The 23,210-nt window shown below is 41.4% G+C and overlaps 1 protein-coding gene across 1 annotated transcript in view; it reads left to right on the top strand.

The window, feature by feature from the left end:
* The first annotated feature begins 3,755 nt into the window (after positions 1–3,755).
* The window catches only part of LOC120020426 (xenotropic and polytropic retrovirus receptor 1 homolog), a 42,202-nt gene continuing 22,747 nt past the window's right edge, over positions 3,756–23,210 (top strand). Inside the window, exons 1-2 of the mRNA XM_038964084.1 lie at positions 3,756–4,224; positions 13,406–13,457. Of these exons, the coding sequence (XP_038820012.1) occupies positions 4,156–4,224; positions 13,406–13,457 (121 nt within the window). The 5' untranslated portion in view covers positions 3,756–4,155. The remainder of the gene's footprint in view (positions 4,225–13,405; positions 13,458–23,210) is intronic.

Below are 23,210 nucleotides of genomic sequence, written 5' to 3'. Positions count from 1 at the left end.
CGCGTTGTGTCGTGAATAAGAATAGCCCTTAGCCATGGTATATTGGCCATATACCACACCCCCTTGGTCCTTGTTACTTAAATACATAGGTCCATTATCATTTCTACCAGTGGAGGCTGGTAAGAGGAGCTATAGGAGGACGGGCTCGTTGTAAAAACTGGAATGGAATAAATGGAACAGTATCAAACACACAAAAGATATAGAAATCACATTTGACTCAATTCTAATAATTCCATTCCAGCCATTACAATGAGCCCATCCTCCTATAGCTCCTCCCACCAGCGTCCGCTGATTTATACATACTTTCTATCGAGTTTATGACATTCAAGTATAGCCTGGAGTGTTTTTTTTAAGCCAAAATATAAAAACAAATCCTTGTCCACACCCTAAACAATTCTTCACAGTAGTTGCTGGTCACTGTAGTTTCTCTCACAGAAATAAGCTTACACAGCAACAACACTGCACATACTACACATGACCTTCAGGTACAAAATGCTCTGACCTGAACATGTCTGAGGAGTGATTTTATACTATTGAATTGTTCCCCAATAATTACGGTCCCCTGGGAACAGAGACTGAAATTATGGTTAGTACCCTTTCACATTAGGTTACCACCTTACAGTAACACATGTATCCTGACGTACGATGCTCATGATAGAGTAGTTCCCCATATAATGGTGACCTAACCTTAAACCCAAAATTAAGAGAAATTAGTTATTAATGTACTTGCTCTTTAAATCTGTACATATTTTATGTATTTTATGGTGTCACCTCCCTCCATTTGAGTGCACTACCACCTCTGCCAAGAGGAGGTCTGGAGCTCTTTTGCCCTGTATATGCAAAGTTATTGGTTGAGGTCCTACTCTAGCTCTTCCCCCTCAATCGCTATGTTACTGGCAGCACTGAGATCATCCCTGTGGTCTCTCATTTTGTTGGTCTCTCATTGGGGTTGTGTGCGGGCCGTGTCTTGAGAGAGTGGGAATAGTGTAGCCTCCCTGTATGTATGCATAGCCAGTGCGTGACTTGGACTGAAATAGCTTCCGGTACTCATTGTGGGTGCCGGCCCAGTACTGTTTATATTTAGGTGCAGGAGCTCCACTCATTTTTCGGTTAATTTTCTGAAAAAAGAAGAGGAGTTTAGTTCATTAGGATCTCCATTAGCTCCTGCACATACAGCAGCTACTCTTATTGGGGTCCACATAAAACTTACAAACACATGACAAAGTACAGAACAGTTATAGACAAGGACAAAACATTTTTTTATGTGTGTACAGTACCAGTCAAAGGTTTGGACACACCTACTCATTCAAGGGTTTTCTTTATTTGTACTATTTTCTACATTGTAGAATAATAGTGAAGACATCACAACTATGAAATAACACATATGGAATCATGTAGTAACCAAAAAAAGTGTTAAACACATCTAAATATATATTTTATTTGAGATTCTTCAAAATAGTCACCCTTTGCCTTGTTGACAGCTTTGCACACTCTTGGCATTCTCTCAACCAGTTTCACCTGGAATGTTTTTCCAACAGTGTTGAAGCAGTTCCCACGTGTGCTGAGCACTTTTGGCTGCTTTTTTTTTCACTCTGCGGTCCAACTCATCACAAACCATCTCAATTGGGTGGAGGCCAGGTCATCTGATTCAGCACGCCATCACTCTCCTTCTTGGTCAAATAGCCCTTACATAGCTTGAAGGTTTGTTGGGTCGTTGTCCTGTTGAAAAGCAAATGATAGTCCCACTAAGCGCAAACCAGATGGGATGGTGTATTGCTGCTGAATGCTGTGGTAGCCATGCTGGTTAAGCGTGCCTTGAATTCTAAATAAATCACAGACAGTGTCACCAGCAAAGCACCCCCACACCATCACACCTCCTCCATTCTTCACGGTGGGAACTACACATGCGGAGATCATCCATTCACCTACTCTGCATCTCACAAAGACACGGTGGTTGGAACTAAAAATCTCAAATTTGGACTCATCAGACCAAAGGACAGATTTCCAATAGTTGTCCATTGCTGGTGTTTCTTGGCCCAAGAAAGTCTCTTCTTGTAGTTGGTGTTCTTTAGTAGTGGTTTCTTTGCAGCATTTTTACCATGAAGGCCTGATTCACACAGTCTCCTCTGAACAGTTGATGATGAGATGTGTCTGTTACTTGAACTCTGTGAAGAATTTATTTGGGCTGCAATTTCTGAGGCTGGTAACTCTAATGAACTTATCCTCTGCAGCAGAGGTAACTCTGGGTTTTCCTTCCCTGTGGCGGTCCTCATGAGAGCCAGTTTCATCATAGTGCTTGATGGTTTTTGCGACTGTACTTGAAGAATCTTGAAATCTTTCGGATTGACTGAGCTTCAAATCTTAAAGTAATGATGGCCTGTCGTTTCTCTTGCTTATTTTAGCTGTTCTTGCCATAATATGGACTTAGCCCTATTTGGTAAAAGACCATCTTTTGTATACCACCCCTACCTTGTCACAACACAACTGATTGGCTCAAACGCATTAAGAAGGAAAGAAATTCCACAAATGAACTTTTAACAAGGCACACCTGTTAATTGAAATGCATTCCAGGTGACTACCTCATGAAGCTGGTTGACAGAATGCCAAGCGTGTGCAAAGCTATCATCAAGGCAATGGGTGGCTACTTTGAAGAATCTCAAATATAGAATATATTTTGATTTGTTTAACACTTTTTTGGATACTACATGATTCCATATGTGTTATTTCATAGTTGTGATGTCTTCACTATTATTCTACAAAGTAGAAAATAGTAAAAATAAAGAAAACCCTTTGAATGAGTAGGTGTGTCCAAACTTTTGACTGGTACTGTATAGAATAAAAAATAAAATAACGTATATATAAATGAAACATTAAACAAATTATAATTAAATAAATAAATAAGAGTTATATATTGGAAAGACACCAAAAGACAACAAAAATACAATTTACACACTATTCATACATATTAATATTCTTGTATACAGTTAAATTACATTTTTAGAAAGAGGTGGAGGCACATCTATTTTTTTAAAGTTAAACCTGCCTGAGCAACCTCTTTTGGCAGAGGTTGTTCTTAACTGACTTGCTAAGTTAAATAAAGGTTACATTTGAAAATATATATATTTAACAAAATTCCATGATGACTTGACTCTATACTTAACTGAGCGACACATTAAATCTTCTTTTTTTTCAGGAGCTGAAGTAGTAGAACATCTGAGGTGCCTGTAGGCCTACTCAGCTCCTGCCCAAATCAAGCACTGAGCATAGCCTACTCTGTACCTTATTAGCACAGGTGGTAGTGCATTTGCCCTGTGCAGGATTTTTGGTTCAATTCCTACTCTTTCCCCTCAATCACTACATTGGTCCTAATTTTAACATGGCCATCTAGTGACTACATCACGTAACGATTTGTGCCTTTTTATGTTGGTTGCAAAACCAATGAACAGTCTGAGCTCTGTTCTCCTTGGTGCCAGACCTTCTTGGGGCCAATCAAGCTCTGACTCATAGTCTGTTGATAAATATACACTGCTCTAGGAGACACTGATGTCCACAACGCAAATGTATGATAGGTCTGACCGTCTGGCAAGGGTTTGGACTTTAGTTTGTGAAACCAGTGGTTTAGAGTAGAAATTGTGGGTAAGGCACATGCTCTTGCCGTTTTCCAAATGAAGGGGGCGGTGAGAATTTAAAATCCACTTGCTGTTGTGTATTCTATGAAGAGTGACGACACAACCACGTCACTTTCTGCCCAACGATGGCGACTCAACGACCTCACAGCACAAGAGGCTAGGTAGTGGCTGTTACCTCAGAAACAATGTAGTCCAAGTAATAATCAAAGGCGAAACAACATGTTATTATAGTGACAACGTAGCTAGTTAAGATAAAGGCGGAGAGGAGCATTTTCTTGAAGTAATATTTCGTGGCTGTCATACGTTCTCCGACCATAATGTGAGACGGAGAAAAGGGGATCTTCGACCGAGCAGCAGTCATAATCTGGATGACAAACATTGCTAAGTGGTGATTCTCTATCAAACTGTCCTCGCTGGTTTTATTTTAGCTAGCTGGCTAGCTGTATGATATCATCCATCGCAAAGAAAGTCATCTGACAGCAAGTATTTCAACGTCGAAACCCCGGAGGGGAACCACTGAGGAAGGATGAAATTCACGGAGCACCTTTCTGCGCACATCACCCCTGAATGGAGAAAACAATACATCCAGTATGAGGTAAATGGCTAGCTCGCGCTAGCTAGCTGTCCAATTTTTTTGGGGGTGCTCGCGCTTCTAAATTACGCTAGCTAGCTAACTGCCTAGAGAGGGATACTCTTGATAGAGCTTCGTTTTTATAACACACACAGCTAGTAATCATTACTAATGAAATGTCAGCTAGCGAGTATAACAAATAACGTAGCATGAACTCCTAATGTTAGCGGTTAGCCGACGTTAGTCTGCTAATATTGCTGGGGGGTTGCATCTAATGGGGTTTACAGTGTTCTACAGTGAATGAACAGTTTTTTGAGACATTGAATGCCAAGCGTTTGAGCTATTTAGCGTGTTTTACAAGTATTGCTTGACCTAATGTAACTCAGCGAGCCATACTATACGTTACATTAGATGTATGGTTCATAATTCTTATTCTCTACCTTATTTTGTTACCTAGATAGAAAACTCTTGCAATGCAATTAATTAAACAATTCCAACCAAATAGCTAGCTTGTTCAGTAGCGTTATAACGTTACAGTACAGTAGTTACCTGTAATAAAGTGCACACTATTACACTGATCGCCTAACATTCTTCAGCACGGATCAACTACAAAACCCAATGCCCCTGTTTGATGGAGATGATTGAATATACCTGCAATCTATGGAACTGGTGTGGATTGCAGCAACATAGCTCTGCAATGAACACCTGCATTTGGAGGTGATCACTGCTGCAGTCCTCAGTTCTACGCATTGCTGCTTCTTGCACCAGCACTGTCATGTTTACTGACACAGTCCCTGGGCTGGGTCCAATTCAGACCGCAGGGCAAATGGCTACCTCTAAAATATTTGCTGGCAACCATCCTCTCATGTATCAACACCAACAAAGTCAAATTCAAGGACACTGACTTTTAATTAAAAAGCTCTGGAAAGGGTCTGCTTGCTCTCTTCCAGTACTACCGTCTGCTGGAAAATGTGTGTGCAAAATGGGTCCAGACCAGTGGTCCTTAGAGCATTTCTTTGTTATGAAGTAAGCATGCCAAATACATTTATGGCATATAGATCCAAAATAATTGTTATTGAGCTTGCATTCCTCAATGATAAACATTGTCTTTGTGAGTTATGATCATGCAAGTGTGTGAAATATGGTCTAGTTGTGTCCATCACATCAGCACTCTAAAACAGCACCGCCCCTTTCCTACTCCCCCACATCAGCACTCTAAAACAGCACCGCCCCTCTCCCCCACATCAGCACTCTAAAACAGCACCGCCCCTCTTCTACTCCCCACATCAGCACTCTAAAACAGCAGCGCCCCTCCCTCCCCCCCCCCCCCCCCCACACACACACATCAGCACTCCCTCTGACTGCAGTACACATAATTGAATCATTTCACATCAGTGCTGCTGAGGTTTCTTCCGTTGGATTAGCCTACTGATTAGAGATGGTCAGGGCTAGAACAGAGAGTGAATGATGGCTCTCTGGCTCTTGCGGGGTCAGTTCTCCACACGATGATTACACCATTTGTCTTTCCAGACTCCTGCCAGTTGGCTGGAGTTGCACAACACATTGGGACGAAGTATCACTCGTGTAGTGGTTTTCAGAAGTGTAGTCTCTTCATGTAGTGGTTTTCAGAAGTGTAGTCTCTTCATGTAGTGGTTTTCAGAAGTGTAGTCTCTTCATGTAGTGGTTTTCAAAATGTTTGTGAGAACATAGACCTAAGCCTGTTTATGACAACCTGTTTGTGAGATTCTGCCTTGGTGTGTGTGCATGTATGTGTTTGAATGTGTGCGCCCATACACATATATGCATGCACGTGCCGCTCTGAGAATATATTCTAATTCCTTGTAAAGGTGTTGTATTTGTTCACTGCTCTCTCTCTCTCAGGTCAAGAGGATAGCTGGACTCTGCACTCAACATTCTGTATGAGCAGAGCACTGTACTGCCTCAATTAGATTCATCAGGGAAACAGGCTGAGGCTTATTGTATTCATTTGCAGGCAGCAGACATTTTATGTCTGTCATTGTACTGTTTATTCTTGTCTGAATTCATGCGGTGCATGTACATGTGTGTTTGTGTACCATGTTCATGTCTGCCTTTATTCATGTCTGTGTGTCTGTGGATACGGTTGTTGTTGAGAATAATTACCTGTGCCTGTCTGAGGGACCTCTGTTGTTTTTGTATCTTTTACTCTTGTGGAGCCGATTTTTCTGGGTCATATTCATTACGGCAAAACAGTTTGCTTTTGTAAAGTGTTTCTTATTGGATACATTCTGGTAGTCCCTTCCTGTTTCAGTAAGTTTTTTTCAGTTCGGTGCCTGGTGAATATGACCCTGATTATGGCTTACTGTTTTCTGAGCTCAGATTGGAGACGTGCAGTGGCTAACTCACCAGTAGTTAATAGCCTATAGGCCACCTACTCCTTCATCTAGGCTTGTGCGTCAGATTTAATCCTATTATACGCGTGACATGACACTCAAATACTTATATATGGCAGTTTTCTTTTAGCTTATTAGCCTATTTTGCAGTTGACTGCAGTGAGATTGGAGGCAGAGAATGTGTGGCCAGTTGTGGTCAGAGAAGTCACTCAACGTTCATTCTAACCAGACTCTGTCTCGTAAGCTACTAGTGTAGCCTAACACACACCATATCTCCACCGTCCACACTGCCTTGATCTTGTGTTGTAGTTTGGCCTGTATTACGGCCTACGATGTGTAACACCGCTAGCAAGATACCACAGACCTGTGAAGGGCCAACAGGAGTACAGCGGTAGAGGGAGGGGGGCTGAATGGATAATCGCTTGCCTGTAGTGGTCTGCTTTGTTTTGGAAACTTAAGCTTTAGAACCCGCTGATGAACTTCGTGCACACTCACACAGGCTCAAGCATGGGAAGTTGCCCTTTCTGTCAAGTACAAACACCAAACACCATACACACACACAAACATACACAGTGGATAGTGTGGGAAAACAAAGGCTTTGGCTACACTAGTAGCACTGCGCCCTGCTGTGTAGTCTCTGTGCTGAGTACTGCATGACAGTTGGTGATCTTTGTAAAGCACACCATGCCATGCCATTCCTGTCTCTGTTGCTGTTATCATTCCTACCATCTCTGCCACAAACGGTTTTCTGCTCTGTAAAAACACTATCTGTTCCTCACATTCACCATTTTAAAACAGAGCTAGGCTAGGGAAACACTGCTGCTAGTTTGAAAGTAGTGCAAAAAAGGGTTGAATAAAAAAAAAAAAATCACACCTGCTCGCGGTTTAACCTAAGGGCTAAATTCTCCCATGGTTTTACTTACTAGCAAAGATTTGACCACAAAAAGGGTCTTTGTCAGGCCTTCTCCTCTGTGGTTAAAATAAATGAACGCTTCTAATTAAACTACTGGAGCATTTAAACAGAGGACTGTCCCATTATATTAGCTAGCTCTCACAGTGACAGTCCCGTGACCGTTTTTGTGCTGTGCAGAGCAGGTTCCGGCAGGGACCAGGGTCACGGCACGATCATATCAGTCAGTGTCTTCTCTTACTGGCTCAGCTCCAGGGAAGAGTAAGGTACTGGTCGCGTTCCAGGCCGTCGCGCTGTGCAAATTCTAACGATGCCTGGAGTAGTGTTTTAACATCTCAAGAACCACATTAATGATATAGCGGTCTTATGATATGCACAGTCCAACTGTGTAAAGATGGGCTGGAACGCAACCAGCGCCTCACAGAAGACCTTAGCTAACAAGCCAGCTACGCTACACCATAGACATTAAAACCAGAAGATAGTAGCGCTGACGTCATCCACGTATTCCTATAGAAATGTCCCGATGGCACATGAAGCTGGAAGTATTTGAATATGAAACGCGCCATATTGATGATTTGAGGCTGAATGGCACCAAAAAATTGCTAAGGATCATATTGAAAGTGGCCGTAACTAGCAAAGGATCATGGTTGATGTAGTCGTTTTCATCCAGCCCGAGTTATGCGCAAAGAGCGTGCATGAGGGTGCGAGCCTCATCCGTGGGGATCGATCTTGATAAACAGATTTTGGAGCTCAAAACGCCATACAGAAAAAAATATCTATTTTACATAGGCTTTCGAGGGAAGACAATGGGATTTTGGCACCGCTAGGTTTCTACACAGTAGCCCACCAGCAGATCTCATCACTTGACGTTCCAGACCGGACACTGGGGGCCTGCACTACACACATTGACACAATACTGATGGCAATGTGAAGTTCTACCTGCTACACCAGAAACCAACCAAAATCAACTATTTTCTAATTTTTTCTATTCACAAGATAGAATGAATGTGCATGGAGAATTGAACCTCAGCAATTCTTGCACTTTGACGCTGCCATTGGATGTGACACAACGCGGGCAACATAGCAGCTTTCATTGATTTCAAAGGAAGCATTCCCTAAATGACTGATGGCAATGCCATGCTCCGATAGATCTAGTGTAGCAGGGCTGTAAAATGGAGGACCATAGACTGGCCCCTTGTCTTTTGGTTCTCTCTCTCTCACTATTTATGAGATTCTATATAGACAAGTTCCAAGGGGATAGATGCTAGGGGCCTTTTGGGCATACATTTCTAGTGTAGGTAATTTTTCCCTCATATATAGGTTGGCTAGACTTTACCCCCAATCTCTTGTCTAGACTCTAGGAACAGTATTTCTAATAGCCCCCAAAGGCTTGGATTAAGGCAGTGAAAGCTGACCCAAGGCCTTTGCCTAGGAGTAACATTTATCTGGACTCTCTAGGGGCATGTCTTGGACTGGAGAACTGAGGACGCTTGTTATTGTAGCCTGATGTTGAAGCTGTTGTTCCAAGGTGTCACGTGATGAGAGAACAAACAAGCATGTGAGAATGGATCTACCTACATCTTTGTTGGGAACAGTGGGGGTTTATGGTGTTGGACACACACGTTGGATAAGGATACAGTAAGTATGGAACCCTGATTGATCGGTAATGATTGATTTGGGATTCCCGCTGTAAGATAATACACACACAACACAAGTATGCCAACCAACTTTTAAAATGTGCTCAACTGACTTGACTAGTAAAATGAGAGCAAATTTACAACACATCTTTCATTTAGGAAATAAAAAAACTAAAAACTACTTTGTTTTAAATAAAATAAAAATCTTGACCTATACCAGCCATGAATAAACAGAAAAGTCATTGGGCTTAGTAAACATTTTTCCAGTGACTCTAGATGGCTGGGTTACAATATGACTGCCCATTTACAATTTTAACATTTGGTGGAGGTTTTTCGTCACAAAGATGACCAGCTCGGCTTTGTCACGAGAGAGTCTGTTTCTTTTTTCGTCTACAATGTGTGAAGCTGCACTGAAAAGGTGCTCACTGGCCACACTAGTACAGGGAGCACCAAGATACTTGCGCACAGCTTTAGCTAGGATGGGGAAACGGTGCTTGTTACTTCTCCAGTATCCAAGTGGAGGGGAATAGTAGGTTCTGCAAATAATGGGAAGGGGGGGGGGTCCTCTATTATTCTTGCATTCCAAATGTTCATTAGGCATAGATCAACATTGGCAAATGTTGGCCGATGTAGTAACAGATTTTTTTTTTTTAATTAAGTGTCTCTCTCTCACACACACCAAAAAGTTATTTTGTTGGCATTTGCGTATGTCCCCATTACCAGTAAAACATAATCAAAACCTATTTTCACTTACTTGCTGTTTTGTTCATTTGTTCAGTCGTTTCATTCTCAACCAGGATTTCATCATACATGTCAAGCAGTGATGTTTCAGCCCTGTCTGTTTGTGGCCTCTTCTGTCGTGGGTCCTCTTCTTCAGTGTGCAGTGTCACTGTGTCCGTTTCCATCTTGTCCAACTGTGTAACATTTCACGTAAACCCTGTTCTTGTCTGCATCGAAGTAGCGGTCCTTGTACCTAGCATCCAGCATGGTGGCGACACAGTAAAGAGGCTCAGAGAGAATGCCACCGAATCGCTTGTTCACAGCGTCTAGTAGAGTACTTTTGCAGGTTTTAACCCCACTGTCTGTGTCGGAAGTTTTGTTGCGCAGAGAGTATCACGTCTGCTGCAGACGCAGTTGAAGAGCTTATTTCTCGAGTCAGTTGTTCGAATGGAGCTAGGAGTGTGTTCATGTTTTCAATGAGAGTCCACTGGTTTGTACTGATTGTTGCAGGTAACTCAGTCAGCTACGTACACGCCAAGCACTCGTTTTTGTTCCAGCATGCTCTCCATCATGTAAAAAGTACTGTTCAATCTGGTGGAAACGTCTTGCTTAAGCCTTTTTGTTTTCACTCCAAGCTGGTCCTGTATTACTTGCAGGCGGCTGTATGCTAGCTGTGTGTTTTAAAATGACCCACTATCTTCCTTACCTGTTGCCACTGTCTCAGATATGCTGCGTTGGGCCAAAACACCTTCGTTCACAGCCAGTTGCAGCGTGTGTGCCATGCATGGCAAACTGGCGACTCTGCATTCTTCCAAAGCCTTTGTCACGTTACGTGCATTATCACGTAGTACAGCGTGTACTTTGTTCTTGGGGATTTTCCAAGTTTCAAACATTTTCTCAAATGCCATTGAAATGGCAGAAGCGGTATGAGAACCAGCACATTCTTGAGCATGCAATATTGCTTTCCTCAATACGAAATCCTTGTCGACCCACTGTGCTGTCAGACTCAGCATGTTCATGGAGCTGACGTCGCTGGTCCAAATGTCAGTTGTGAAGCTAATAGCAGTGACGCACGCCCATAGCAAGTAGCTCGTGGATGTGCATTTCAACAATACTGTGTAACTCCGGTAGCGCAACATCTGAAAAATAGCGCCTACTTGGTAGTGTGTACTGGGGCTCGAGGTGCTTGACCAGTCGGCGAAAGCCAACATCATCCACAACAGAGAATGGTTGATTGTCAAGGGCAATGAATTCCATTATCTTGGCTTTAATGGATTTCGCCTTTGAGTTGTCTCGCTGAAATTTTCTTACTCTTTCAAATGACTGCTCGACTTGAACTTGTTTAGTTGTTGGAAGTGTGCGCGTAGTTTATTTTCTGCTTTTGTTCCAAGTAGTCGCTCAACGTCTGGGGGTGATGCACTTTCAAATGAGTAATTAGGTTTGTGGCATTGAAAGATTTCACTTTCTCCCCCTTGGGAAATAATAGCTGCACAAACGTTGCATATGGCCTTTTTGTTATCTTCCTTTAAAACTTCAAAATAGATCCACACAGCAGACATTGTGGGCTAAGTTAGGAATTCTGTGTTGCACGTGTAGCGCTGTATTTTTCGTGGCGTCATTACGTAACCTACCTACGTTATATAGGTATACACTTCAGCTTTGACATCGGTTTTCGACATCGGCGTTAAACTAGACATCGGGCCGTCGTCAATGTTGTCATTTTTGGCTAATATTGTCCGATTCCGATATTTTCACCGATATATCATGCATCCCTATTATATTTCAGGACACTAGACTTTTTCCCCAATCATTTGTTAATTTCTCTTCATTCGTTGCTCTTGTTTGTAAATCTACTGAATCCACTCATTCATCAGAGCATGAGTGACCTTGACCATGCAGCTCTATTGGCACTGAGGGCTTTTATTGTCCTCAGACTCGCTGGCTTTTCCACAATAATAAGTGACTTCTTGTTCTCTACTCTGGGGCACAGAGAGCGACTGTATAGCAGGAGTAGGCAACTAAATTCAGCAGAGGCTGGATGGTCGGGGGGCTGGAAAATAATTATTATAATTTGTGCAGTGCAAATTAACCACAACTAATCCCAATGAGTTGTATTTGAAAATAAAAAATAATTTCATACCTTGATTACATTGAGATACGATCACATTGTGGGAATACTTGGGAACAGATTTCCTAAACTAATACATTTAGCAGAATTCATGGTAATTTGTCATCATGTAGTAACCAGAAAGGTGTTAAACAAATCAAAATATATTTTATATTCTTGAAAGTAGCCACCCTTTGCCTTGATGGCAGCTTTGCGCACACTTGGCATTTTCTCAAGGACAGCTTCTCTATTGTTATATTTGCACACAGCCCCGAATATCATGACCTGTTTTATCCCTCAACTTTCTGCTGCTTCCTCTGGCTGGCTGGTTGTCCTGTCTGGCCTTCTGTCTGTCTGTATACCAACATGCTGAAAGAGTATTGTACAGTGTAGCTTCCCTTTATAGGTTGGAAAGGGTTTACTATGACATGTCTGCCTGGCCGCCTGCTTGCCTGCCTGGCCGCCTGCTTGCCTGCTTGCTCCTGGGCAGAAATTCCCTGGCTGTTTTAGCTAGTCAGTGGTACAATAATCTGGGTGCCCATGTTAGAGGGGCTGAACTCACTGATTTGGCCTGGCTTTTTAGCTTGCCTATTAAGAAATGCAAGAAGCCATGTATAGTAGTAATGGGTGAAATCAATAATTACATATCAGGATACTATTTTTGACAATATACTGTATATTAATATTATTTTTGACAATATTGCAATATTATGTTTGTGCTAGCTGTCTGTACCTGCGCCGAAACTCTAGTAATTTTCCTTCTATAACTTGCTCTCCATCTGCTTTTATGTGGTGAGCCAACATGTTTTTTACCACTTTTTTTATTTCCATGACTGATCAAGACAACTTTTTTTCTCTTGTCTCTCAGCAGCAGGCATGGTGACGAATATATGTTTGGAACATCGAATCGCTATGAAATCGCAGTATCGCTTCGCAATACATATAGAATCGTGAGAATTGCAATACATGTCGTGATAATATCATATCCTGAGGTCCCTGGCAATTCCCATCCCTAGCGTATAAAGGTCCAGCAACCCAAATGTTGAGTGTTCGAATCACATCATGGAGAACTTTAGCATTTTAACTAATTAGTAACTTTGCAACTACTTACTACTTAGCTAGCATGTTACCTAACTCCTAACCTTAAACCCAGACCTAGCTATTATTAGGGCTAGCTTAGAGCAAATACTGGAAGTATATCCCTTTTAAGCAGTGGCAGCGTCATGACTCATACACTACACTACATCATGTGCTGCTCTACCACATTGAGCTGTTGGCTTAATTGTGTGTGAATACTTGGTGTAGTGCTGCATTATTGAGTCCGTGTCGAAACACAAGTGATGTTGCGTCGAACACAACACAATGTCTCCAGTTCATTTTATAAATATGTCATCCCATTTCTTAGGTTAGTGACTTTATTTTTACCCCTTTCTCTTGTTTTTCTCTCTCTGCTCTTCAGGCTTTCAAGGATATGCTGTATTCTGCCCAGGACCAGGCTCCCTCTATCGAAGGTAAAATAAGATGTGTGTGTGCACGTGCATTCTGCACACTATTAGGGCCTGACACCCCCCCCCCCCCCCCCCCCTACATCTCCCCAACACTACTGTTAGCTAACCCTTGGCCTTTCAGTATCAAACAAATTCTGCAGAAATCAATGCAAGAACAAAGTAAAAAAAACCTGAGAAAGAGAGAGAGAGGAGGAAAAGAGTGTTGAGCCTGGGAGAGGAAGCGACGTGCACAATAATCTGATCTCATCAAATACCCCTCCCTCTAAATGAAGCTTCTGGCCATCAGTCTTTGGTCTAACAGCGAGGAGAATGACAATGCATTGCTCATGCCTTTTTCTAGTGTCGCTGGCTACGTCATAGCAGCTTTCAGTTTCATTGGAAGGCTGATCTGTTTCTACAGCGGGATTCTCAGTGAAACACCTCGTGTCCCTTTTAAGAGTTCCCTGTGGTGTTTCTGCATGGCATTGTGTGCTTGGAGACTTAATCTAACTTGTTACGTTTGACTAGCAACAGAGGCTACTCTGAACCACTGGTGGGAACTGCAGTATAGACATATAGGTGGAGGATTGTATAGTGTAGCTATGCTCATTAGGGTATCAACCCTCAGATGAGCCTGAAGTTAGACTAGTCAAAGTTGGAAGGATCTCAAGCAGACGTGGAGGATTGTACAGGGTAGCTTCTCTAAAAAGAGAATGGGTTTACTAAACCTGTGTATGTCTGTATCAGACCTGGGTTCAAATACAATTTTAAAACATTTCAAATACTTCAACCACCTACCTGGCACTCCAGGCAGGCGAAAGCAAACGCTCAAAGTATTTGAAACGGTTCAAGTGTGTGTGTGTGTGTGTGTGTGTGTGATTTGAGTCCGATACTGATTTTAGGGAGGCAAAAGTTACCGATATATCTGCCGATACATGTTTTTTAACAGGTGGAATGAAAAACAGACCTTTTTTCCCCAAATTGTGCTCCAAAGGATTAACAGATACTCTAAATTATGATTTTGTAACTAAATATAAAAATGTACATTATTTAAGAACATTTGTTCTTAAATTGGTTTACATGATAACCACCAAAAAGCAACTATACAGTGTATTCGGAAAGTATTCAGACCCCTTGACTTTTTCCACATTTTGTTACATTAGTTTTATTTTAAGATGTATTAAGTAGTTTTCCCCCTCAATCTACACACAATACCCTACAATGATAAATCAAAAACAGGTTTAAAAAAAATAAATATATAACTGAAATATCACATTTACATAATTATTCAGACCCTTTGCTCAGTACTTTGACAGTGATTACAGCCTTGATGCTACAAGCTTGGCACACCTGTATTTGAGGAGTTTCTCCCATTCTTCTTTGCAGATCCTCTCAAGCTCTCAGGTTGGATGGGGAGCGTTACTGCACAGCTATTTTCGGGTCTCCAGAGATGTTCGATCGGGTTCAAGTCCAGGCTGTGGCTGGGCCACTCAAGGACATTGAGACTTTTCCCGAAGCCACTCCTGTGTTGTTTTGTCTGTGTGCTTAGGGTCGTTGTCCTGTTGGAAGGTGAACCTTCACCCCAGTCTGAGGTCCTGAGAGGTCTGGAAAAGGTTTTCATCAAGGATATCTCTGTACTTTGCTCCGTTCATCTTTCCCTCGATCCTGACTGGTCTCCCAGTCCCTGCCGCTGATAAACATCCCCACATTATGATGCTGCCACCACCGTGCTTCACCATAGGGATGGTGCCAGGTTTCCTCCAGACGTGACGCTTGGCATTTAGACCAAAGAGTTCAATCTTGGTTTCATCAGACCAGAGAGTCTTGTGAATCGGGTGTCTCATGGTCTGAGAGTCTTTAGGTGCCTTTTGGCAAACTCCAAGCAGGCTGTTATGTGCCTTTCACTGAGGAGTGGCTTCCGTCTGGCCACTACCAAAAAGGCCTGATTGGTGGAGTGCTGCAGAGATGGTTGTCCTTCTGAAAGGTTCTCCCATTTCCACAGAGGAGCTCTGTCAGAGTGACCATCAGGTTCTTGGTCACCTCCCTGACCAAGGCCCTTCTCCCCCGATTGCTCAGTCTTGGCGGTTCCAAACTTCTTCCATTTAAGAATGATGGAGACTACTGTGTTCTTGGGGACCTTCAATGCTGCAGACATTTTTTGGTACCCTTCCCAAGATCTGTTCCTCGACATAATCCTGTCTCAGAGCTCTACGGACATTTCCTTCGACCTCATGGCTTGGTTTTTGCTCTGACATGCACTGTCAACTGTGGGACCTTTGACAGGTGTGCCTTTCCAAATCAATTGACTTTACCACAGGTGGACTCCAATCAAGTTGTAGAAACATCTCAAGGATGATCGATGGAAACAGGATGCACCTGAGCTCAATTTCAAGTCTCATAGCAAAGGGTCTGAATACTTTTGAAAATAAGGTTTCTGTTTTTTATTTTTAATACATTTGCAAAAAATTCTAAACCTGTTTTTGCTTTGTTATTATGGGATATTGCGTGTAGATTTTTTAAAAAGCCATTTTAGAATAAGGCTGTAACGTAAAAGTTGAAAAAGTCTAGGGATCTGAATACTTTCTGAATACTTTCCGAAGGCACTGTATATCCTCTATAAATACAAAAGTCATTATAACACTTGTGAAGTGTTTGTGCGGAAGCACCACAAGTACACTAATAAACAAGGGCTGAATGAATTAAGCTTTGTCTCAAAGTTAATCTGATATTAAATCTGAAACTGCACTGTTCACAAGATCACAAACTATGCAGTGAAATCATGTAACATGCAGTTCATAATGTCACCACTTAGTATTGAGTAGATTCACAACGGTGCTTTACAACAGTCAAAGGTCATGTAAAGAAACACTTTGGCAACCTTCAATGAGAGCTTGTTGAGAGATACTTTTAAGGAGATGGGGAAACTCCATTGGAATTGTATCAACAGCAGTTGTGTATGTTTCACATGCGTCGTCAATGGACTGTGCTGTGCATTCTGGGCGATTCCCGGGACAAGGAGGGCTCTTCAAGGAGTGCAGGGGTCAATTGGGCACTAGCTCAAAAACCCAACATTAGCATGAATTTCAGCAACAAGAAGTACAACATTACAAATATTTAACTTGCAATCTGTAATATCGTATAGCTTTGAAATCGTGACATTACATACTTTAGAGGAAAATAGGCAGGTTTCTCGACGCATATCCTGACTTTGAGAAGGGGTTGCATGATTATTAGCAACCGCGTGAGGCAGTATGACAACGTGAATGCAATTGGCCGACTGGCTGCTGTGTGAGGCGTTATATGTTCCTCCATTCATTGCACAATGGGATTCCTAGCTCCTCTTTTCTTTGTCTTTGGCTTGTTGTCACAGTACATTATGTCTATTATGACAAGCACATTCTAGCTGTTATTGAATTTTTTTGTATTTTATTTTATTAGGATCCCCATTAGCTGCTGCAAAAGCAGCATCTACTCTTCCTGGGGTCCACACATTCATTACGAAAATGTAAATGTAAATTACACTGTTATTCAGTACAAAACGTGTCTGCTATATATTTCAACTGCAAATGGCATGCGCTGACTGAAACATTAAAGCAGGAAGATGCTTGCCGCACTGGTTTTAGTCACACATTACTAATTTAGCTAGCTAACAATCTTTATCTCATCATGAATTAAGCAGACGGACTGAATTCTAGATCTGCGCCAACTAAAATATCCCACTAACACAATAAGCCCAGACAGTAACAGTGTTATTTTTGTGTGAAGGATGAGTCAGAGTTGACTATGTCGTCAGTCCTGTGTTCACACATAAATAGCACAGATAGCTCGCTAGGCTAAATACATTGCTGGTTAGCCAGCCAATGTTAACCAAGTGAGCATGTAATGAGGACAAGGCTACTTGCTTGATGAAGTGTACTTTTGATTTACTTATCCAAATACGCTGTCGCTGGCAAGCTACTCAACGTCAAACCACCATGCTCACTCTGACGTCGTGATTTACAGGCTGAATGATGTTAAATGAGCAGCTCGTAGAGCGCCCTCTTCAGGCAATCATTACCTTTTTTTTTAAATGCCGATTTTAATTTCGGTCTACCGATTTATCAGTCGGGCTTTAATAATATCCCTCTGGGTTTATTTTTGTTTAATCATAAAAATCCCATTGAGAGTCTTTTTTGCAAGGGAGACCTGGCCAAGATGGCAGCAGCAATCAATACAACATTTTATTAATTCAATCAGCACAACAATACAATCCAGCCTACAGGAAACATTTACACTACTCCTGAACAGAGTTTTGTACCAGAGTTTTAAACTCAATGAGGGTCACTAGTACATCTAGTTTTAGTATACTTTGTAGAAAATTCCATGCCTCGGGTGCGTAACAGGAGGCAATATCTTCTGAGCAAAAACAAACAGATTTCTGTGGTCATCTGAGGTCATAGTTCAACCAGCACTATCATTGATAGGATTGGCAATAAACATATCTAGCCTACCTTTGGGTCTGTGTGTGCTGTAGCTATGGCTGGACATTGGACACTAGGCCTGGACTGTTGCCCAAGTTAGAAGTCAACTCATCAGTGTATCAGTAAAACAATCTCCGGACACTGTTGTGCTCCCAGTGTGTTTTAATATAACAACGTTGTAACCAACTAGTGTTATATAACCAAGAGAACGCCGCAGTCAGCACACAGTGAAACACATGCTCCCAACCAAGTGTTTGTTTTTTGTTAATAGCCTTAGCTCTTTGTTCAGTAGGCCTACCTGCAATTATCCTTGTTTAAGTTGCTTTAATACACCATAGATACATTTAATTTAAAAAATGTAGGGTTTTAATGGTTCACCAAACCTACGGTTCGGTACGTATTGCGGTTTTTGGGTTACGGTTTGGTTTTGGTACAGAGCGAAAATTAAAATGCCATTCACAATGTTCCTTACTTGTCTGTTTTGACCAGATTGTTATGTTGAGCCTCTCAAGTTTCCACTCTGATGAGGTGGGAATTTACCAGTTAAGAAATGCCGATTGGCTAATGGCCAAAAAGCTGTCAACCATAAAATAAAAGTACAGCTATCATGCTTGTTAACAAATTTATAGTGTTAATTAACTTCTTATGGCTGAGATCCCGTTAATGGGATCGACTTGACAACAGCCAGTGAAAGTGCAGGGCGCCAAATTCAAACAACAGAAATCTCATAATTAAAATTCCTCAAACATACAAGTATTTCACACCATTTTAAAGAAACTTATTGTAAATCCAGCCACAGTGTCCGATTTCAAAAAGGCTTTACGACGAAAGCACACAACGATTATGTTAGGTCAGTACCTAGTCACAGAAAAACACAGCCATTTTTCCAGCCAAAGAGAGGAGTCAGAAAAAGCAGAAATAGAGATCAAATTAATCACTAACCTTTGATGATCTTCATCAGATGACACTCATAGGACTTCATGTTACACAATACATGTATGTTTTGTTCGATAAAGTTCATATTTATATCCAAAAATCTTAGTTTACATTGGCGCGTTATGTTCAGTAATGTTTTGCCTCCAAAACATCCGGGGATTTTGCAGAGAGCCACATCAATTTACAGAAATACTCATAATAAACATTGCTAAAAGATACAATTGTTATGCATGGAATTATAGATAAACTTCTCCTTAATGCAACCGCTGTGTCAGATTTCAAAAAAACTTTTGGGAAAAAGCACACCATGCAATAATCTGAGTACGGCGCTCAGACACAAAAACAAGCCATACAGATACCCTCCATGTTGTGGAGTCAACAGAAGTCAGAAATAGCATTATAAATATTCACTTACCTTTGATCTTCATCAGAATGCACTCCCAGGAATCCCAGTTCCACAGTAAATTTTTGTTCGATAACGTCCAGAATTTATGTCCAAATACCTCCTTTTTGTTTGCGCATTAGGACACAAATCCAAACTCAGGAGGCGTGTGCAAGTCCAGGCGAAAGTTCAGACGAAAAGTCATATTACAGTTCGTAGAAACATGTCAAACAAAGTATAGAATCAATCTTTAGGATGTTTTTATCATAAATCTTCAATAATGTTTGCAAAGAATTCCTTTGTCTGTAGAAATGCAATGGAACGCAGCTAACTCTCACGGGAGCGCGCGAGACTGAGCTCGTGGCACTCTGCCAGACCCCTGACTCAATCAGCTCTTATTCCCTCATCCTTCACAGTAGAAGCATCAAACAAGGTTCTAAAGACTGTTGACATCTAGTGGAAGCCTTAGGAAGTGCAATATGACCCCATAGACACTATATTTGATAGGCAATGACTTGAAAAACTACAAACCTCAGATTTCCCACTTCCTGGTTGGATTTCTTCTCAGGTTTTTGCCTGCCATATGAGTTCTGTTATACTCAGACATCATTCAAACGGTTTTAGAAACTTCAGAGTGTTTTCTATCCAAATCTACTAATTATATGCATATTCTAGCTTTTAGGATTGAGTAGCAGGCAGTTTACTCTGGGCACCTTTTTATCCAAGCTACTCAATACTAGAGGTCGACCGATTTTATGATTTTTCAACGCCGATACCGATTATTGGAGGACTAAAAAAGCAGATACCGATTTAAATTGGCCAATTTTAAATTAAAAATGTAATTATTTATTTGTAATATTGACAATTACAACAATACTGAATAACACTTATTTTAACTTAATATAATACATCAATAAAATCAATTTAGCCTCAAATAATTAATGAAACATGTTCAATTTGGTTTAAATAATGCAAAAACAAAGTGTTGGAGAAGAAAGTAAAAGTGCAATATGCGCCATGTAAGAAAGCTAACATTTAAGTTCCTTGCTCAGATCATGAGAACATATGAAAGCTGGTGGTTCCTTTTAACATGAGTCTTCAATATTCCCAGGTAAAAAGTTTTAGGTTGTAGTCATTATAGGAATTATAGGACTATTTCTCTATACGATTTGTATTTCATATATGTTACGAATCCCTTTGGCTCTACAGTCTAGGGGGGATGGCAACGAGACCCGTAACGTAACTCATGCAAATTATAACAGTGAAAAACAGCGAGAACAAATAACCACAGACAACTTAAAATCTACCGTCAAACACTCATGGTTTATTTGTAAACACACAGTAATGGGGGAGCGGGAAAAGGGGCTGAGCTGGACCCAAGGAAATAAATAATAAGCATTCAAAAACACCCCTAAGCTAGTCTACCTGCTTCAACAACAGCTAGCTAACTAACCAAAAATACAGAGGGTGGTCCGCCCAGTTCTAACTAGTGTATTTAGACAAAGTTTACCTACGGGTAGTGTATGCCCATGGGCAACTTGTCTTGGTACCCCCTTTCCCACAATCAAACAGTCAAACACCATAACCAAAACAATACTCACAGGTGGGACAAAGTGACCTGTAGGTGTATAAACAAACGAGAGCTCAAAGAGAGATATTGCAAGAGATTGAGACACAGAGAGATTGAAACACAAAGAGATCGAGCTCTGGAGAAAACAACTGAATGGGTTTTTAAACCAAGGGAAAGGGGATGTGATTGGGTAATGGAAACAGGAGGAGGTGTGTCTTCTGATTGGTGACTGATTGGGGAATGATGATTGAGAAAAGAAATACACACAGGATACCTGTATCCGTAACAATATACCTTTGACTATTGGATGTTCTTATAGGCACTTTAGTATTGCCAGTGTAACAGTATAGCTTCCATCCCTCTCCTCGCCGCTACCTGGGCTCGAACCAGAAACACATCGACAACAGCCACCCTCGAAGCAGCGTTACCCATGCAGAGCAAGGGGTACAACTACTCCAAGTCTCAGAGCGAGTGACGTTTGAAACGCTATTAGCGCTCACCCCGCTAACTAGCTAGCCATTTCACATCGGTTACACCAGCCTAATCTCGGGAGTTGATAGGCTTGAAGTCAAGCATTGCGACGAGCTGCTGGCAAAATGCACGAAAGTGCTGTTTGAATGAATGCTTACGAGCCTGCTGGTGCCTACCATCGCTCAGTCAGTTTGCTCTATCAAATCATAGACTTAATTATAACATAATAACACACAGAAATATGAGCCTTAGGTCATTAATATGGTCGAATCCAGAAACTATAATTTCAAAAACAAAACATTTATTCTTTCAGTGAAATACGGAACCGTTGCGTATTTTATCTAACGGTGGCATCCATAAGTCTAAATATTCCTGTTACATTGCACAACCTTCAAAGTGATGTAAATTCTTGCAAATTAGTTCGAAGCGAGCCAGGCTGCCCAAACTGTTGCATGTACCCTGACTCTGCGTGCTATGAACGCAAGAGAGGTGACACAATTTCCCAAGTTTAATATTGTCTGCTAACCTGGATTTCTTTTAACTAAATATGCAGGTTAAAAAAAATATACTTCTGTGTATTGATTTTAAGAAAGGCATTGATGTTTATGGTTAGGTACATTCGTGCAACGATTGTGCTTTTTTCACAAATGTGCTTTTGTTAAATCATCCCCCGTTTGGCGAAGTTGGCTGTCTTTATGGTTAGGTACACATTGGTGCAACGACAGTGCTTTTTTCGCGAATGCGCTTGTTAAATCACCCGTTTGGCGAAGTAGGCTATGATTCAATGATACATTTCACAGGCACCGCATCGATTATATGCAACGCAGGACAAGCTAGATAACTACACATGGTTGATGATATTACTAGTTTAACTAGTGATTATGTTAAGATTGATTGTTTTTTATAAGATATGTTTAATGCTAGCTAGCACCTTACCTTGGCTCCTTTCTGCACTCGCATAACAGGTAGTCAGCCTAGTGGAGTGCAATGTAATCGGCCATGATCAGTGTCCAAAAATGCCGATTACCGATTGTTATGAAAACTTGAAATCGGCCCTAATTAATCGGCCATTCCGATTTAATTGGTCGACCTCTAATTTAATACCAATATGCCTGCCATTTTCACCCCATTCTGTGATTTTTGAGGGTTTATGACATAGCCCCTCTAGTAATTGAGTAGGATCTCTGTGGCTTGCACTTTTTCTATTGATTTGGTGTGGTCTCTGTGCTTATGTGTGTGTCTCTCAGAGTCAGCGAGAACGGGAGTGAGGATGTGACCTACACATGGGTGGTTAATTACTGAATTGAATGGCTGTGGTTTATAAATATGGATGTGTGGGGGTGTGTTGATTATCTCTGTTTTTGTGCCATAATGTAGCTCTGAGTGTGTGCGTGCGCGATAAGAGTCACTGACTCAAAGCCACAAGTTGATAGAAAATATTTCAAACGTTGCTTTTTAGGGGGAGGTAGTTGCAGAAACGTTAGAATGGTTTAGTCGACTTCCTCAATGGTTGGTCCATACCTGTTATTTGCCATGGCAGACTGATGATAATCACAGGGCCGTTTTAGGCCAAATTGAATGTAATTGAAAAGTTAATGATGGTCCTCCGAAACGGCTGATGTTTGCGGACCTGTGAGGTCGGTTTCACCCGTTCATTTTCACACGGACGCCATGATGTCACTTACCTTACCACCATTCTCACAAGTCTGACTTCACTGGCACCATCATCATAGTCTGCCCACTCTGTCGAAACTGTTTTAATGTTCTTATAAAACATTGTGTGCATAGAAATGACGCAGAATTGCTTTCTTCAACTCTAGCCTGATAGGCAAATGTTGAAATACTGAAATTGTCATGAGGCTAATCTTTTGCTGGAAACATCTGCAAACCGAAGCATCAAAAAATAGACCAATGTTTCCCCTCTGTGATTTGTCAGTGTGTCATCCAGCTGTGCATAG

Source organism: Salvelinus namaycush, chromosome 25, assembly GCF_016432855.1.
Source record: "Salvelinus namaycush isolate Seneca chromosome 25, SaNama_1.0, whole genome shotgun sequence".
In the NCBI taxonomy this organism is placed as follows: domain Eukaryota; kingdom Metazoa; phylum Chordata; class Actinopteri; order Salmoniformes; family Salmonidae; genus Salvelinus; species Salvelinus namaycush.
The sequence above is the reverse complement of the archived record's forward strand: the minus strand, read 5'-3'. Positions and strand labels throughout refer to the sequence as shown.